This window comes from Castor canadensis, chromosome 14 (genome assembly GCF_047511655.1).
Source record: "Castor canadensis chromosome 14, mCasCan1.hap1v2, whole genome shotgun sequence".
Lineage (NCBI taxonomy): Eukaryota > Metazoa > Chordata > Mammalia > Rodentia > Castoridae > Castor > Castor canadensis.
The window spans coordinates 77,198,575-77,219,016 of NC_133399.1; the positions used below are offsets into that span (position 1 = coordinate 77,198,575).

The following is a 20,442-nucleotide window of genomic DNA, read 5'->3' on the forward strand; positions in this document are numbered from 1 at the left end:
AAGGATGTCAACAAACATTCAAATGTCTTGCTATAATCACACTTAATTGACGAGCACTCTTGACACACTGAGACAAGAGGTGTAAACATCAAAAGAAAGAAAAAGGATGCAGTGCACACACCTGGGGTGGGTTAAGATGAGAAGCCAGGAACGCGCTGCGAGTTTCAGAACTTGTGGATGGGGGACCACTTGATACCTCAGTGGTGAAACGAGAAATGAGTACATGTGGAGATCTATTTTCAACTACTTTCAATTTCTCTTTCTGTTTTTTTCCTTCTATGTCAACAGAAAAAACATTAAGAAATACCAGGTTACCTAATACAAATACTAAAATTTCACTCATCAAAGAAAGTATTTGTTTTTGAGTTATCATGAGTCTATGCAATGGCCTTTAATTAAAGAAAATTAAGGTAGAGAGCAGACACCCCATGTGGATAGTTGACTAATGTGATAATCACTTTAGTGTTATGTAGAAAAACAATATGGCTTCAGCTGATACAATATTGTCAGTATTTTATAAAAGTCCATCCAATCCCCTTGGAAAAGTATTAAAATTAACATGTTTATTTCCTTATTGTATCAACTGGTTACATGAAACTAGTCATCATTGTCCACTGTCCATATTTCTATGATTTGTTTCTGCTCAATTTTAATTGATCTAGAGAACGTTTTATTTGCTAAAATGAAGACAAGTATTAAAAATACTTATCTTCATAATGAAATGAAATAAGTATTAAATTAGTCATGTTTATATTTATAAATAAGGTCATAAGTAATTAAATACAAATATCCAATTATTGAAATTAGGTGAGGTTTTTAACCACAATGAAAAGTGACTTCAACTTTCTTTTTTGGCTATTTGTTTTTTTCAGAATGCATGTGTTTTATTTTTATAACAACAAAATAATAATGTCTTTTTTGAAGTGGTTAAATATCACCTGTGAGTAAAGACAAAGTCCACTTCTCACCCTAGGCATACTCTAGGTGTGGCCAAGCAGAGGTGGGGAGCAGAGAGTTGAGAATCAGAGGGTCTTTTTTATTCTTTTTAGAAGGCCAAATTCTACAAATAAGTACCTGTTTTTGAACTTTCCCAGTTTTTCCTAATAAGGTCTTCCAATATTTCTACCACATTTGTCCAAACATGATCAAACACTTCTGCTGCCACCGCCTCTTTGATACAGTCATGAGGAGAAATGGGAGGAAGACCATGTTTATGCCACTTTCTGAGATGATGAGCTGGTTTTTGTTCAAGATGTTCATCGCCCCTGAGGATGAAAGCCCCTATAGTTACTAAAGTATCCACAGTTAAAGTTAAAATAGTCAACCTCTCTCTCTCTATCTATCTATCCATCTATCTATCTGTCTATCTTCATGCAAGCATGTACATGTGTACATATAGACATTAATATACACAATACACTTTTTAAACAGCATTGTTAGTTTTTAAATATATACAATTTTCATTTCTCAATTGTACCTCAATAAAGCTGGGACAAACAAAACAAACAAGAGAAAACAACTCTTAGCTTCATTGATCTGTTCCATTTTTTTTTCCTATTCTCTATTTTTCTTTATTTCTGCTTTGATCTCTGTTATTTCTTTCCTTTACTAAATTTGGGCTTAGTTTATTCTTCACTTTTCATTCCTTCTGTAAAATTAGTTTACTTACTTGAGATCTTTCTTACTTTTTAAACGTAGGCATTTATTTCTACACACTTCCCTCATAGAACTGGTTTTGTGTAGCCTGTAAGCTTTGCTGGGCTGTATTTCTATTTTCATGACTTGAAATCTTTTCTTACTTCCCTTTTGGTTTCTTCTTTGACTTATCAGTTGTTCAGGAGTATGATGTTTAATTTCTACATATTGAGGAATGTTCCTGTTTTCTTCCTGCTATTGGCTTTTATTTTTATATCACTGTGGTCAGAATAGATGCTTGATATTTTCTTATATTTGCTAAGGCATATTAGCATATATCAATTTAATCACGAAGCAAATTTTTATCATACTATATTTGTAGCTTTTGTTTAAGAACAAAAATATGCACTTAGGGCAGAGACTGGAAATTCCTTTTCCCTTTCAGGTAGCTAACTCTAAAGAACCTAGAGCCCCTGGGCACAAGTCCACCAGAACCTTGCCCATTTTCACCAGTATTTTAGGTACAGCCCTTGTTTTCTATCTGTGCCATGCTGTTAAGAAACAGAAGTACTGTTCTAGCATGTATGCTTCCTGCTAGAAATCTGAAAACTTTGGGGAGTCTGTTACTCTCAAAATAAATCTTTTGGATAAGTAAAAAGTACACAAAACACTAAATAAGCATAAAATAAAATAAGCATCAAATAAATGAGTATTACACAATGAAATAAATGTTAAATAAATTCAATTTACTCCTCTTTTCTGTCAAAAGCAAAATACTCTTCAATCTTCCCATCTGCATTGTAGACCTCTTCTTCCAGGGATGAACATGCATCAAGCCTTGTGCCATCAGGTCCTGGCAGGGTAGAGGCTGACAGTGCTGCTGCGACTATTTGAGAGCCAGAGATGCACAACCTATGGGAAAAGCAGATTCTGCTTGGGAGTTTGTAGAATATCAAGAATGCAATGCTTGAGTGATCATGGCGGATCTTTCAATTATCTATAAAGGAAGACTCTCAAATGCAAAATCATTAGACGTTACGTTTGAAAAAGCTCATATCCTTAAAAGAATTATAATATAGGTATCATTTAAAAATTTAAAGGCTTCTTAAAACCCTAAAGTAGTCTATGTGTCTGTATCCTCTGTGCTATAATGAAAGAATATTACAGCACAGTTCCGAATATGTATGAAGATATATGGAGATTTATCAAAATCTATTAGTATGCAAAATAACAGAATACAGCAAACCAAAACAGGGCAGAAGTTTATTCCTTTGGCTGTCTAGAGGCTTAGGACACATCATGACGAAGCAGTCTTTAAGTTTTATTCTGCTTCTAGCCCACCTTTTATGGTGCCTTTGGAACAAAGTTTGAAATTAACTCTTTTCTGTGTATGCATGTTCCATATACTTCTCCTTTAGTGTTGTGCTGGGTAGGGGTACATTGTGACATTTACAAAGGTTCTTACAATGTACTTGAATTCACCTCTTCCACAGCTCTCCTTTATTCCCCCTCCCCTGATTCATGGAACAGTTTCAGCAGATACCATTTGTGCATTTACATGCACATGTACACAATTTCTGCATCATATTCACTCTCCTACCCTCATTCCCCACCACTTCACCCCCCACTGGTGCCAATCCTCCCTCTTGGGCAGGACGTGTTCTGCCCTCCTGTTCTCCGATTTTGCAGAAGAAAAAATATTTTTTAAATGATAGTTTTGCTAGTTTGAGCAAAAAATAGCTACACAGGCAGTTCCCTTGTGATATTTTCTTGCATGTATGTGTTATACTCCCAATTGGTTTATCTCCTCTAATTATATTTTATATACATACACACTCGAATACAGACATACAAACACAAGCATCTTGTGAAAAACATATTCTGCACCTGTCCTTCACTGAAGTCTAAATTTGCTTCTCTGGTTGGAGCCAAGGCTGATGGATGAGAAAAACATGAAAAGTAACTAAAATACGGTTAACAAGTATTTTTTGAAAATCGCATAGAGGAACATACCCTCTGACATCACTGCTGTGTTCAGGGGCATCAGGTGAGGATTTGAGGCTGGCAGAAATAGGCACACTCCCCTGGAAATGTCGGAACCCTTCATCAGTTGGTGGAATGAGCTGTTTTCCTAATACTCTGCAAGAGAAAAATACCAAAAAGCTGCTAATATCTTTGATAAAATAAGGGGAAAATGTTGTGTGACTTCACCAGTAGGATACAGTTCGTGATTTGAAGACACAGGCAGGATGTGCTGTGGTAAGTATTTTTTTTTTCATTTTTCTTTTATTATTCATATGTGCATACAAGGCTTGGTTCATTTCTCCCCCCTGCCCCCACCCCCTCCCTTACCACCCACTCCACCCCCTCCCGCTCCCCGCCTCAATACCCAGCAGAAACTATTTTGCCCTTATCTCTAATTTTGTTGTAGAGAGAGTATAAGCAATAATAGGAAGGAACAAGGGGTTTTGCTGGTTGAGATAAGGATAGCTATACAGGGAGGTGACTCACATTGATTTCCTGTGCGTGGGTGTTACCTTCTAGGTTAATTCTTTTTGATCTAACCTTTTCTCTAGTTCCTGGTCCCCTTTTCCTATTGGCCTCAGTTGCTTTAAGGTATCTGCTTTAGTTTCTCTGCATTAAGGGCAACAAATGCTAACTAGTTTTTTAGGTGTCTTACCTATCCTCACCCCTCCCTTGTGGTAAGTATTGATGCAGGAGAAAAAGCCTTGCTTTGAGAGGGCAGGTCAGTCAGCTCTGACCATGGACTGAGAGTCAGAGCCAAGTTCTCTGGCTCTCCTAGCTACTGATTTCAGTTGCTTCTTTGCTTTCCAGATGCAAAACAGAATCATGGTTACCAGGCAGGACTGATGGATGGCTAAGAGGTACAGTATGCCCAGCTCAGGTGTCTAAAGTAATGCAGGCCTGGAGAAGCTCTCTACAAATGTTAACTGATGTACACCTCGCCCATGAAAATATATAAACATGTACGCTTGGCTTGTGTACTTTGCCATCTTTTCTTTTTCCACCTTCCCTTCTTCATTTTATCTTAACAATGTAAGATAATGGTGACAAGAAGAAGCCTGTGTCCCTGCCCTTTGGCTAAGTGCACTATCCCCAGAAAAGTACCTGTCTAAAATTAACAGCCAGGAGACATGCTATACTCTTTAAGGAAAGGTATTATGAAGGATTAAAAAAATAACCAGTCAAGATATTTTATTTTGCTTTGGTTTGGCTTTTGAAACAGGGTCTTGCTATGTACCCCAGGCTGCAATCCTCCTGCCTCAGCTTCTGGAGTGCTAGGATTACAGATACATACCACCATTGTGGCTAAGATTTGGTTTTTTAGTTGCCTCATCAAGATAACCAGAAAAATTCATGCACATCTATATGAGTGTCTCAACTCATTCTCCCCAGATACCATACAGAGGAATGTGAGAAAACGAGATGGATGTTCCCCTAAGTAGGTTGTGACTGAGTGAGGAAAGCAAAACTTCTCCTCCCAACTTTGATAGAAAAAATAACAAATGATCCCCCTAAATCAGGAATGGCTATGACACAGAAAGGCTCATCTCTCCAGTCACTCAAATAATTACTCTGTCTACTAAGCCCACCTCAGTAGACAGAGTAATTGTCTCAGGGATGATGGATACCTGCTGCTCATATGCAGCGAATGGGAAGGAAGGTAAAAGAACATATGTACCATTCTTCATTCTGTTTGTACATGATCCCTTCTGAGAATCAGTTAAATTTGCTCCTGACACATTAAAACACACTTGAGTGTTGGCAGGTGTAAGGCTTCATCAGGCACCACAGCAAAGGATGCAACTTGTTAGTCAAGGGCTGTGTTCTGGATACATACTTTGACTCAGCCAACACTTCCAGTAAAAACTCGTATCAGGAGTGAGGAGAACAAAAACCCATTCCAGAGAATTCTATGGACATATTCGTACCTCAGATGGTGGGATCTTCTTGCCCACTCCCTGCATTCGGCCAGCAGATTCTGGTTCTCAGCGCTTACTTTCCCTTCAAATAGCATCTCCTCAACCTCACAAAATAGCTGCTGTACTTTCTGTGCATTGGCTCTGTCAAATTCCTGAAACAGAAATGTGTATTTAGTTTTCTGTTGTAAACTGACAGAAACACGAGCTCCAATATCAAGGACACTTATGTTTCTAAAAATTTATTATATAGGAGGAAGTAAAACAAGGCAAAAAGAATGTGGACTTTGCAGTCAGATGCACCAAATCTTACTTTTCAGATTAATCACATCTTACTCTGAGTCTCACATTCCTTAACTTTGAAATAGAAATAACTTCTACAATATGAGTTATGAGACTTGAAATTTTATAGAGAAATCAATATAGGTCAGTACACATATTCACATGAACATCACAAGTTGCATAGACTTACCCACACTCATGTGTCTGCACACATATATGATGTACAAAGACATATGTACCTCATATAATCGTACTTGATGCACCTAAGCATGCCTACAAAATACAAGCTATTTTTTTCTTCTGATGATGCCATGGAAAAAGAAATTACTTTTGTAGGAAAGGCCATTAACCTTCTTTTAATTGATAGGGCAGAAAAAAAATCCAGAGTTATCTTAAGAGATGTGTTTATTAGAGTATGAATTTTTTCCATTTGACTTGAACAGACTCTTGCACAATTGCAGCAGTAGATTATAGATTTTTTAAAAAACAGCCTTTCAGCCTCCCTGGATGGTGTCTAGGTAACAGTCCCTAAACATCACTATAACTGGGAGGACCAACCTTGCATAAGCAGACTCCAGTGCCAAAGTCCTGACCAGGTTTTCTTCTAGGATTAGCTGAATCTGAAATCTAACCCACAATTCCAAGCAACAAAGTGCATATCCAACTGGACATACCTGGCCCCAAATGGTCAAATCAAGTTGATTTTCATGGCATACCTGTTACTATTTTGCGTTAGTTCTTCTCTCTAATTAATTATAAGTTAGTTTCCCAGATTACAGAGGAGTTGAATTATTTTTTAAATGCAAGTAAGGGGAAAGTTAATCATATTTGTCTCCTAGGAGGGCCTGGGTGGCTGAGGCAGGGGCTCATTTCTCGATATCTCATTTTCTTGCTTTTGAAAATATTTCCTACCAAAAAGAAAATAAAATTTTTTAATTAAAATAAGCAGTTGTAAGGTCTTGTTTAGTTTAAAACAGGTAAGTGGAAGTCAAAAGAGTGTCCCTAGATAATTCTATGAAAAATTGTATGGACAGAATCCAAGAATTTGGATAGAATGGAGCAATGGCTCTGACCTTCTTCCCAGGGCCATAGCCACAAGACAACAGATTTGGGAGGAAATGGCAGGGAGTGGGCATGAGGGTGGGAAGAAGGACCAGTGGATCACAAGTGAAGGGGATCATGCCTCGTTTCCCAGGCTCTCTGAATGATTCTGAGCTGACGCTCCCAGAACCCTCCCATGCGCCTTTTCCTGCCAGTCCTTTGAGAATCACGGCTGTCAACGGACATGAGGAAGGAAATACAGATGTGCTCTGAGGAGTAGAGAACTGTTCTGAAAAGGAAGCGAGGAAAACCACACCACAACCAAGGAGTCGTGAAGTAGTGAAGGCTCCTCCATATACAGGTGGACTTTTGTGTCCCTGGATGCACAGAGTGCTGGAGGGGAAAAGGCATTCTCAGCAAAGCTGTAGCGCTAGCTAAAATCTCAGCCAGCTAAGAATCCCACTGTCACAAAGACCCAAAGTGGGGTTAAAGTTAACAGCTTTCCCCAGAATTAGCTGATAAAAGTATAATATGTGGCTTAGCATACTGGGGAGAAATTCTCCGGTCATGTTGATGCTTCACCGCTTTTACCTTTCCAAAAGGTAAAACCCTAATTGTCAGGGTTTTATCCTGAACTTCCAGTCATAGATAGCACACAAGAATCACAGATAACATATTGGAGGAGAGGGTTGCAGGGAAGGAAAAATTATCAACAGCTAAGACTCTGGGCTGTGAGATTATAAATAACTTTAAATTTTCTCTATAGTTCAGTATTTTAATTTTTTCCAAAAATATTTATTTATTATGAATACGTAATAGTGCTTTTATAAATGATTAAAAGGTTTTTTTAAAGCTAAAAAAGCAATTCTTAGCCAGATCTGGTAGCTCATGCCTGTAACCTCAGCACTTAGAAGGCTGAGGCAGAAGGATTGTGAGTTTGAGGCCAGCCTGGACTATAGAGCAAGACCCTGTCTCAAATAAATAAATAAATAAGCAAACAAGTAAACACATAAAGAAAGTGATTCATTATAAATTGCAATCACAGGATTACTCAGACTGTTCTGAGACATACATCATCTCTCCAAGAGTAAATTGAGCTCCTCTCAGTAGACAAGCCAGTGGTGGAACTCTGCGTGGAAGAGGACGACCACGAATTGTGTGCGCCAGTGGGTGTGCAACTGCCACTGGACGAGAATGAAGACGGCGATTCACTGTAGGAATGAATGAACATAAGTGACAGAGATAACACTTATTGGGAAGAGATGAAACGACAGGTCAAGCAAGAGGTTTGGCTTCTCTAGGCCCATAAACTGCTTCTTTCCTTAATTATATTTGCTAATTAAATGTAGCATTTTTACTAGGTCAAAAATAAAACTCCCTTTTACTTTTAGATGTTCCTGGTGCCTAATCAGTGCTTTTGTTTATGGTTATTATTGGCATTCTTTTTGCTAGTACTCAGGTCTGATCTCAGGGCCTCAGGCTAGCTAGACAGGTCCTCTACCACCATGCCACTCTCAACCCTATTAAGTATATTGTTTTTATTTTGTCACCAGCAGCAATTAACAGGTTAATTCTCACCAGGTATACTTATCTATGGCTTTCTGCACATTTCTTGTAAAATTCGTAGGTAAAGGATCTTTGCTTTTCACAGGAAATCTTTGCTTTCTACATACTTCTGACAGGCCTCTTCTGAAAAATAAAATAAAACATGAAAAGTCTCCTTAATGGAAGAATTCAGGTTCCTTCATTAAAACTCATAAATTTCCTTTTTTTTTTTTTTTTTGGTCTGTGTGGTAATGGGTTTGAACTTCAGGCCTCACTCTTGATAGACAAATGCTCTAGCACTTGAGCCTCACCCCCAGCCCTTTCTGCTTCAGTTATTTTTTTCAGATAAATTTTCATATTTTTGCTAGGACTGGCCTTGGATCATGATCCTCCTACCCATGCTTCTCATGTAGCTGGGATTAAAGACATAAACCACCATGCCCAGCTTGTTTCTTGAGATTTTTTTTTTAGCTTTTTGCCAGGACAGTCCTCAAATTGCAATCCTCCTGATCTCCAACTATCGAGTAGCTTGAGATTACAGCTATGAGCCACCACACCAGGCCTAAATTTCCTTCTGTGTGAGGTTATTCCTCTTCTCTTGCCATATCCCTTCCTCAAACATGTGCACACACACATATACCACACATCCTCAGGAAACGGAGGCTTATGACCTTGCCATTTTAATTTCTCTTAGACTCAAAGTTGCCAATAACCTACATACATCTTTATGAGAACTAGAAAAAAACAATAACAACCTTTGGTGACTCAACCAAAGAAGTAAAATTTCCTCCAAACAGTTGACGGTATTTCAGACACAGTCTTTCTCTGAGGTATATGGCTCCACAAAGAAAAGACAGACTCGGGTTCATGCTGTCCCTTGACCAGGTCCCCTTGTATCTGTAATACCCCACCAACATTCCAACTAAAAACCAGAAATATAACAATTTTTTTCACTTACTAAGAAGTCACAAAAAGTTCTCTCTTTTCTTTAGCATTCTGAGTTTTAGAGCATTTGAAAACATTAAAATTTAATGGAGAATTAAAGCAGAAAAAAATCTTAATTTTAAGTAAACTAGTAAGCTTAACTATGAAGCACGGTTCATGTTAATCATTGAAATGTCCTCTCAATGAACCTCTTAAAATGCTTACTCCCCTCTTGTAGAGTTACCTTCCTCATGCTTAATAGTAAACTATTCCATTTTGTTAGTGGAAATCAATTTTCCCATAGAGGGGGAGGTGGCGGGAAAAGGGGGTAAGAGAGTGAATATGGTACAAAAAATGTGTACAGATTCATGTAAATGCACTAATGATACCTGTTGAAACTGCTGCATGAATCGAGGGGAGAGGAAGATAAAGAGGAGTGGTGGAGGGGGTGAACTTAAGTATGACATAGTTGGTACATTGTAAGAACCTTTGTAAATGTCACAATGCACCCTTAACTAGCAAAACATTAAAGGGAAAAAAAAGAGAAACTTAAAATATATATATATATATATATATATAAAGGTAAGGGAATCAACTGGAGAAAAAAGCTTTCAACTTTCAATATTTCTAACAAGGACACCACTGTGGCATGCACTGGTTTTGCTTTTAATTAAAATGGTACCTAATTTTCAAACTTTGTATTTTTTAATATAAATGGAATAAATCCTTCCCTTCTTATGTACCTACAGAACTCTACAAAAAAGGGAATTTTAAAACCAAATTGACACTATAAAACAGAGATTAATCAAGAACCTCTGCCTTCCAGAGATACAACAGACTAGAATTATTTGATTTTTTTCCTTTTCCTTACTGGTTAGTTGTCTTAATAATAATTCTGCAGGTAAAGGTATAAAAGTAAAGGTGCCAAGAAAAGAACATAGTGCAATCCTTTATTCTAATAAACTGTTTTACCTTTACTCTGTCCAGTTGTTTAAAAATCATTAATTATTTATCATTTACATTGTGACTCAACTTTTAGGTAAACAGAAAAATACTTAAATAAAATAGTTTTCCAAAAACCAACTTAAAATTTACATCAAGGAGATCTGTTTGAACAGTAAGAACTATATACGTAGATAAGAGGTAACATGTTTTTGAGGAATAATTTTAAAACTCAGCATGATGAATAAGCTAATATATTGCTCCTTCAGGGTGTCTTCACTGACACTTTGAGAAGTTGCTTCTCTTCTCCTGGACTTGATATTCACATATGCAGCACAATGACAATACAGGAGCCCCAACCTTCTCCCGGAGGATGCTTTCCAAAACCCACCATGGATGACTGACACTGCAGATAGTACTGAATGCTATGTTTTTTCCTACACTGTACACATACCTTTGACAGTTAAATTTAGAAATTTAGCAATAACAACAGTAAAGCAGAACAAATACTGAAATAAAATTGTCAGCATCACTACTCTTTGTGCTTTGAGGACATTATGATAAAATGAGGGTCACTTGAACATGACAGCATGGTAGTCAATCTGATAACTAGGATGGCTACCGAGTAACTCGGGGGCAGGTAGTGTATACACCCTGTATATGATGAACAAGGGCACATGGAGCCGGGTAGGGTAAGATGTCATCATGCCATTCCAAACTTCTCCATTTAATATTTTCAGACCACGGCTGAATAAAGACAACTGAAACTGCAGAAACCAAAACCTCAGATAAGGGACTACTGGACGGTCAACTTTTTTGGCAAGGTTGTGAGACATGAAATAAAGTATATAAAGGGTCTGTACAACGGCTGAAGGCATGACTCAAGTGGAAGAGCATCGCGTAGCAAGCACAAGGCCCTAAGTTCAAACCCCAGTACCACCAAAACAACAAAAAAAAAGATTTCTATATAATCTGTGCTAGAAATAAATAGTACTTCTCTTAGGATTTTGTATCAATCTCTAGGGTGATCTTGTCACCTTATTAATTTTTTTTATCTGTAGCACCTAAAATAATACTTGTCACACTAGCATTACTTTCAGTTTAGTGAATCAATAGGCAAGGATAAGTGACTCAAACACAGAACACATTTTTGCTCTGTAATTATTCTGAAAGTTCATGCTTAAAAGCAAAAGATTATATTGTGACCAGATACTAAAACAGTCTCCAAATTCAGGACATTTCTGGGGAATTTTTAAGTGCTTTATGAAGAAAATCACAGCACTTCTTTGAGTAGCTGATAGGCCCCAAAATGAGTCTCACAAACGAACTCAGCCTCTGCTCTGTTCACAACCACTTCTCTTGCTTCTAGCTCCTCCTTGGCTTTTGTGCAACTTGAGAAAAAAATTCACTAATTGAAAGCAGACCACCTTGTTTGTTTTGTTTTCAATGAATAGTAATTTCTTCCTCTAGAACACTCATACTTTTCCTGTGGGAAAACTGTATTCAAACTAAGAAGAAAATTATTTTCAAAACGGAGGAGTTAATTTCTCTGTTCACTTGACACATCCTTTCCAAGGCCGGCAGTTCTATCATTAAAGGTGTAACTGAGACGGACAGGGGCTGAGGCTAGAAGCAGGGAAAACAGGAAGCTTTGCAGAGACAGCACAGATTTCTATAAAATGGCTGCTTTAAAAACTGCCTTATTCCACACCATTTTCCCAACTTTCTTCTCCCCTGCTCTTCTCCAGCCCTGTACCTTCTGGTCGAACTTCTTCAACTTCAGAGATGAATGTAATAATAAAGGATTTGACCACGAAACTCAAAAAAAAGTGGGTGAAGAAGAATCTGAGCCACAGCTCAGACTGCCCAAGGTCACTGAGAAGATGGGGAGGGAGCTCATACCAGGATACAGACTACTGACCTCCACCGCTCTCCAGGAACCACAAGATACTGCTATTGGGAATGCAGACCAGTCTATAAAATATGCCTTGTCTTTGCTACATTATCTTCTGACTTTTAGGTTTCTCTGTCCTCTAACCAAGCATTGATCTGTTATGCTCAATGCTGAACATATTCAATCCCCTATAAAATATCAACTCCTACATATTCTATACAGTGTAAGAAAGTGTGCACACTTACAGATACCTCCTCTCCTATGCTAGGCAAGTAAGTACTCCGCCACTTGAGCCTATACTCCAGCCTTCCTTTGGTTTTTCTATTCTTTTTGAGATAGTGTCTCACTAACTTCACTGAGGCTGGCCTCTAATTCTTCTTCCTCCTCTCTCTGCCTCCCCAGAAGGTGGTGTTCACATTAGGCCAGTATTTTCAAACTTGACCGTGATACAATATTTAGAAAAGTTATACTACAGAATACATAAAAATGTGACAATTTAATGCTAGTTCCTTTCTACATTGCTTAAATTTTAAGAGCATACAATTGCTTTTGACTGAAATACTATCATCAAACTGTACTGTATTTGCTTTTTGGTGCACCGAAGTTAAGGCCAAGTCACAATCTCCATGAGTCACTCACTCTAGTCCAGCTGTCAGAGAAATGCCTTAGTCATCTATTTTTACTTCTTAGGTGGATTTTTTTTCCTGGGTGCTGGGGGGATGAACCCAGGGTCTTGCATACTAAGCAAGTTCTTTACTACTGAGCTATAGACTTTTAAGTTGCTTCTTGAGAGCCCACAGACCTCTGCCACATTGCCCTGTTAGAAATCCAAATGCTACGCAGTGCTCGCTACTTCAAAATGCTGCGCTTCCATTGGAAAGAATTCCCTGAAATGAGCACGTCTCTGGGTTAAAACGCAGGACAGTTGCTGGGCTGTGGCAAACACAGGCAAGGTCACTCAAGGCCGGCTATCGCAAAGCTACAAGTCCCAGTAAACACATCCCCCTGATTTAAAGGAGGCCGGGAGCTGGGGACTGATGGAGAAGCGACCTCAGCCGCAATGAGCAAGTGAGCAACTTGACTTGGGAAGTCCGGATGATGTCAGAACGCCACGATTTCATGAATGGATGCGGGGAAACGCAGACCCGATGGATTCCGCCTTTGCTGGCAGGAAAAAAAATCACGCACACCGCCCAGAACTAGGACACGACAGGGACCTCATTCCGCCGCCTTTCCCCATCAGGACTTACCCAATCACAATCAGCCCAAGGCCATGGCTCGCGTCCTCTGGGCCCGGCCCCGCGCCCCGAGGCCTGGGCGCCCCCGGGCGGCTCCCCACTCGGGCACCCCGCAGGCCAAGGTCGATCGCGCGGCCCCGCGCGCCCGGGGCCCCGGCTCCCCGCCCGCCCAGCCCTGCGCCCCGCGCGCCGCCAGCCCTGCGCGCGCAGCCGGGGGCGCCCCCACCCCAAGTGCTCGGCGTGGAGGCGCGGCCGCTCGCCCGGCGCCCCTGGCGCCTTCCCGCTCCGATGCCCGGGCCCCGCCGAGGCCGGAGCTAGGGCGGCCTCTACTCACGCGTCTACTCCTCCCCGCACACTCAGCCGCGGGACTGGGGTCCGCCCTCGCCCCCTCCTCCTAACCCCCGCCGCCACTCCCGGCCCCCAAGCCTTCCCGGGGACCCGACCTCCGGAACAGCTCGCGATCTTCCCTTCTCCCTGCCACAGGCCGGATTTCCGTACCCAGTGCCCCGAGCTGTGACCACAGGCCGCTTGGCCTCTGCCACCCACTTCGCCACTTTCTTTGGGACTGCAGTGCGCAGGGCTCTGACCTTCCCACCCCTTCCCCGAGGGCTCCCTGGATCCAGAGTCTGTGCACACAACGCAGGTGTTTCCTACCTTGCTTTTTAGAAACAGTTTTAATTCACAAGAGAAAGGCAAAGAAGTACAGGAGTTCACCTACACCTTCCCTCCCCATGGAAGGATACAAGGGTTGGGGAGGCTGGGCAAGTGAGGTTTAAAAAATGAAGCACCAGGTCTGGGTGTGGCATTGCCAGGCTGTAATTCCAGCTACTTTAGAGGCAGGCGGTAGGTGGATTCCTGTTTGAGGTTGTGTGGCAAAAGCATGGGGAGAAAAAAACCTAAGGGCAAAAAAAGGTACCACCATGTGTAGCCCAAGTGGTAAAGCAAGCACAAGACCTTGAATTTACCCAAGTACCTGACAAGAAAGGAAAAAAAAAAAAGCCCAGATCAGGTAAATGCAACATTCATTATATACTTGATTCACAAGAACTTCTGTGCCCTGTCCTCCTGCAAATAGCTGTTTTATGTCACACAACCCAGCAACATTTTCCACAAACTCGAGAGCATCCTAGCTGTTTGGTTTATTAATAAGTGTTTGCTTCGATTTTGGAGTCACACAACCATATCAGGACCAGAGTTACTGGACTCCATAGTATAAGATAACAAAATAACCACGGCATTAGTTTCATAGCTTGAAGAAATAGGAGTGAGTTAAAATACATCCACACAGCCAAGAATCCAAGGTTAGGCACTACTTAACGAGTTATGCATTCATTTCTCCACTGAAGGGGTTAAGAATTAGAATTAATAAAGTGGACTCTTATACCTTTACCAGCATAGTGTTTTGTTTGAGATCTGAGGTAGAGAGCCCACAGATTCCTCCTGCTCAGTTTCCTGCATTACACAGATAAGCCACATCTACTGGAAAACTCCAGTTTATTTACTTTGGTCACCCATAGCATGATAATAAAAAAATCACAACTAACAACAAAAACAATAATCCATTCTTGGAACTCAGGATCCTCAACACTTTTACAAATGATCACATATATACTGTAAAATTAGGTTATATATTGCAAATCTAATAATATCTTAAATCCTGATACATATATCTGTGTATATATGTGTATGTATCCACATGTATCCCTCTCATGTTTAAAGTCACACAATTAGGATGTAGTGGGAGTGGGGAGGTGTTATTATTGCAGAGAAAACCACCCCAAAGTTAGTGGGGCTGGTGTGTAGTTCAGCAGTAGACAGTGAAAGCTTGTTTGCATGCACAGAGCCCTAGATTCAATCCCCAGCACCTCACACACACACACACACACACACACACACACACACAAAAGCAATACTTTTTTTATGCTCATAATTTGCAGAATTCAGGAATGCTGGCAAGACTTGGTTGAATGATTCTTCTGCTCCGTGTGAGGTTATTCAGGTATTCAGATGGTGGCTGGTATGGTCTGGAGGGTGCAAGCAGTTTTCACTCATGAGTCTTTACTGGGGCATGAAGGGATGGCTACAAAACTGGGCTCAGTTGGAACAAGGGTTTTTGCTAGTTGAGATAAGGATAGCTATACAGGGAGTTGACTCACTTTAATTTCCTGTGCATTTGTGTTACCTTCTAGGTTAATTCTTCTTCATCTAACCTTTTCTCTAGTTCCTGGTCCCCTTTTCCTATTGGCCTCAGTTGCTTTTAAGGTATCTGTTTTAGTTTCTCTGCGTTAAGGGCAACAAATGCTAGCTAATTTTTTAGGTGTCTTACCTATCCTCACCCCTCCCTTGTGTGCTCTCACTTTTATCATGTGCTCAAGTCCAATCCCCTTGTTGTGTTTGCCCTTGATCTAATGTCCACATATGAGGGAGAACATACGATTTTTGGTCTTTTGGGCCAGGCTAACCTCACTCAGAATGATGTTCTCCAATTCCATCCATTTACCAGTGAATGATAACATTTCGTTCTTCTTCATGGCTGCATAAAATTCCATTGTGTATAGATACCACATTTTCTTAATCCATTCATCAGTGGTGGGGCATCTTGGCTGTTTCCATAACTTGGCTATTGTGAATCAAAGAGGTCATCTCTTAGTTTTGCCTAGAGATAAAAACCCAGAAAGTCCTAACTCATATTTTCTATGAATTATGCTTAACACCTGAACAGTTCTTTCTTTCATTCATATATCCTTGTTCAAATTTCACAATCTAGAGCAATATTGCTTACTTAAAGATAAAAGTGATACAATCTTCTGTATCTAGACTATCTAGTGTTCTAGACTACTGCTGCCCATAGAAATCTAACGTGAACATAAGTAATTTAGTATGTTTTACTATCCATATTAACAAAGCTAAAAGAAACCGGTGAAATTAAATCTAAGAATATATATATTTTAAATTCTGAGGGTTTTTTTTTTCTAGTACTATTTTTGAAATCCCATGCATAATTCAAACTAGCCACATTTTAAGTGTTAGTAATACAGTAGACCGTTGGTATCCGGGGTGGGGGGGATTTAGTTCCAAGGAGACCAGTGTGGAAGAAAAAATGCACATGCTCAGGATGCATGGATTGAAAAAAGGGTATTCAGGGCAGGCTTGATTCCTTCCTCCGTAACATAACCCAACATCGTCTTTCCACAGATCTCACATTTTCTCTTGATCCCTTCATTTAAGCACATTAACTTTTGCCTTGCTTTTTAGGAATGATTTGCTTTCTGGAAGGCAGATTTTCACAAAATGAAGGGCAGGGAAACACTCACGGGTCACAAAGGATTTAAACACAAATGACAGTAACTCAAGACTGACAAAGCTTCTCCATGTCTACTGAGTGAAGGAATGCACAGGAATTTAAAATGCTTGATTTTGAAATTTCTCTCAGTTTTTCTTACTTATTTTTTGACCATGCTCGGGCAAAACCACAAATGATACATCCATGAAAAGGGTGGGCTTACCATAGCCTCGTGGTGTTTAGTACTTATTATATTGGACAGTAGCTCTAGACTATAAAAATCTTTTAAATTTTATTTTAAAAACATTAAATATTTCAACACTCCATCATTCTTATCTCATCCTGAAGTTGTAAGGCATTTATATAGGCAAGATATTTTTATATATAGCCACTTATTCTTAGTCGTATTTGTTAAAATAATCAACACACAGCTAAATAAATGCTTAGCTGATTATCAGAACCAAACTACTGATCCTACCAATCTATGTTTGAAGCTGTGTTGAAATTTATTTAGTCAGTGAAAAAGATGGCCAAATGTTCTATGTTCTAATATGATTTACAAAGAAAAATATTTCACTTAATGTTTGCAATGGTTAATTTTATGGGTCTATTTGACTCAGCAGTGGGGAGTTCAGATATTCTGTCAAACATTATTCTGGATATTTCTGTGAGTGCATTTTGGAAAGAGATTTACATTTAAATTAGGATGAAAAGCCTGTGACTACCTCAATATTCTCGTTTGAGTGTTTTTTATTTTCAAGGGGAAGGCCCAAGGATCTGTGGCCTCAATTTCCCAAATAATGGAATAGAATCTGCCTTAGCGGATTCATTAGGACAAACAGAAATGATAGTGTGTTAGTTAATTTTAGTTCAGTGGACTATAAATACAGGAGATGATACTCCAAAATGTGGGTGGGCCTCATTTAATCTTGTCTTAATACACAAAAAAGACTGACGTCCTCTGAGCAAAAAGGAATTCAGCCAGCAGATGGCCTTGAACTTAAAATGTAACTCAACACTGGGCCTTCAACCTATGCTGATGGTTATGGACTTATCAAGCTTCCAGAATCATGTGAGGCCATTCCTTAACCTTCCCATCTCTATCTATCTCCATGTATACTTATATGTAACATACAGATATCTATCTCCATGTACACATATCTATATAATATAGATATATATAGCATAAAGGTAGATCTCTATCTCCATGTATACATATATATGTAAATACAGATATATGTATGAACACAAGCATCCTCTTGACTCTATTTCTTAATAGTGAAATGTGCACTTGAGTTAACAGTAATGTATCAATGTTGGTTTATCAATTGTGACAAACATACCATGATGTTAAAATAGAGAATTTTCTTTAAATCTAAAACTATTCTAAAAATCTTTAAAATATATATATAAACTACTTGAATTAACTTTCTCTATACTTCTTTGCAGTTCTGGGGACTGAATCCAGGCCCCACGTGCTAGGCAAGAGCTCTGTCACTTAGCTACATCCCCAGTCCCTTCTGCCACACAATTCAAAAATATTTTCCAAGTTAGTAACTTCTTTCAAAGAACAACATCATACTTTATTATTTTAAACTAAAGATTATGAAATTTTAGAAAGTTCTGTGTAAACTACAAAGTCTACAGTTTATGTAAAATTACAGGAATATAGAACAATATGTTATTAAATATAAAACTGAAATCAACTTATTTAGGTACTGAAATTTTTAATGACATTTTTAATGATTCCATGAAATTAAAATATTGATATTAAACAATCACAAAATTTTTAATAAAATATTTCTAGGAATAATCTATATAAAGCAAGATACAACTAACTACATATACATACTAAATGTATTTAGGATTGAAATGTTTGTACGCAATACTCAGATAAAGCCACTAGATGTCAACATTTCCTTCTTTTGCCACTTTTTATAGCCCTTGCCCAGATTTTAATACCAGATTTTTGTTTTGTTTTGTTTGTTTGTACAAGACTTAGGACATACTGAATTTTCATTCCCATAAGAATGAAGAATCTTATTTATATCAGAAATCATTGTCGCAGTGGACAACATCTGGCAGGCACAGCCAGATAAAGTGTCATGGTATTAGAATCCACTCATATCCTACTTCCAATCCTCACAATGTCTTGACTAACAGCTACTCCACTCTGCAGAAATAGAACCAAAGCCAGCAACATTTCATAAATTGCTAAGGGCAAGTGGTTGGTCCAGATTCATCCAGGCTGACTTCAAATGTTTACCTTATAAAGTTTTGTCTAGAACCCAGTTTGCTGATTTCCATTAAAGTTCTACTATGTTTTAAACACATGAGATATGTTCTATAACAATTTTACTAAGATTCCTTAAGTATGTGCCACACGCAAGGTCCTGTTTATAAATTCATGCATTTAAGTTTCACAATTAGTCATTAAAGGGAGTACTGCTTTAGCACCATTCTGAGATTAGAAAGCTAAGGCATACAGAAGCTGATGGGCTGGCAGGGCCAACACCAGTTAGGCTCTCGGCAGAACAGCTTATCCAGCACATACTTCAGTCCAGGCAGGGTGTACACCCAAAGCCAAGTGCCATGGAGACACTAAAGCTCACTATGTTTAACAGAGAATATAAAGGAGTTTCTAAATTGATAGGAATGTTACCTGTGAAAAGAGATAACAGATGGAAAATTGCAAGACTTTTGAAAAGTATTTTTTAAAATGTAGAAAATCCTAGGGAATCTAAGGTTCATAAGCTTATCTAAGATCACCAAAAGATAAAGAATATTACTCACAATAGAACACCTAACTTTTGAAATCCCATATTTTAAATATCAGTTTTGAACTATGTCAGGGACAATAATTGTTGGGGAAGAACCATACAAAATTGTCAGAATTATACTGTTTTGGACCATAGAAACAGAAATTTCATATTTCAACCTAATACACTGAATTTGAGTTCAATGACATTCTTTAATATCCAATATTTTTTCTTACTTTTGAAGATTTATTTCTTACTATACTTTTATCAGTAGAAAGTGAAACAACACCAAAAACAAGACATAAATATTTCACAAAGAGTTCATCAGTCTTTCAAAATGAAAACAGCTACCCAAATACATTCTATGAGGAGTTCGGTTTCTCAAATTGTGACACTGATATGGTCAAATTGTCTTAAAAACATGTTTCCCATTGCTTGACTTGATTTCTTTTTTTAAATAACACAGTATTAAATGAAGACTGTAGTAATTGGTAAACCTTTACTGTAAATCACTGTTTCATTTTATGTAATTGAAATACTGAAATCCAGTTGAGCTTCATTATGCTTTATTTAACTATTTTGTGAATTCACCTATTTGCTAAACTTTATTGGCAACCCCAAAAGCAATACTCATGTGCTTATTCATAATCTGGGGAAAACGAGAGAAAATTTGAGTCTCCTGAGTCATGTGATTCCAGCAAGTTCAAACCAGTGACTCCACTTCTATTCCAGCTCTCATATTATAAACAAGTGTGTGTTCTAACAGCCTATGCAGTGGTATTTTCTGAGGTTTTGTTCTTCTTTGTTGGTGAATTCGCTGTTTAGAATGGTCCTTCAGGGTTGTACTGAAGTACTGTCTAGTGTACCTGAGCACAAGGCAAAGATGTGCCTGATGAAAGAAATGAGAGTCAGATGTTACATTCAGACATGATACTGCTTCCATTGCTGTGAGCTTAAT

At 38.7% G+C, this 20,442-nt stretch overlaps 1 protein-coding gene across 9 annotated transcripts in view; it reads right to left on the bottom strand.

Moving 5' to 3' along the window:
* Positions 1-20,442, bottom strand: part of Fam149a (family with sequence similarity 149 member A) — a 60,646-nt gene that overhangs the window by 22,060 nt on the left and 18,144 nt on the right. For 2 of the 9 annotated variants that reach the window (XM_074054788.1, XM_074054790.1), the window contains exons 2-8: positions 8,478-8,588; positions 7,972-8,110; positions 5,589-5,731; positions 3,649-3,774; positions 2,386-2,547; positions 1,075-1,265; positions 122-276 (exon numbers count right to left, since the gene is read on the bottom strand). In XM_074054788.1, coding sequence (XP_073910889.1) covers positions 122-276; positions 1,075-1,265; positions 2,386-2,547; positions 3,649-3,774; positions 5,589-5,731; positions 7,972-8,110; positions 8,478-8,588 — 1,027 coding nt within the window. Of the gene's footprint in view, positions 1-121; positions 277-1,074; positions 1,266-2,385; positions 2,548-3,648; positions 3,775-5,588; positions 5,732-7,971; positions 8,111-8,477; positions 8,589-13,454; positions 13,589-13,776; positions 13,796-13,885; positions 14,052-14,096; positions 14,226-20,442 lie in introns of those variants that run through there. The other 7 variants (XM_074054795.1, XM_074054794.1, XM_074054796.1 and 4 more) reach the window with 7 other exon arrangements.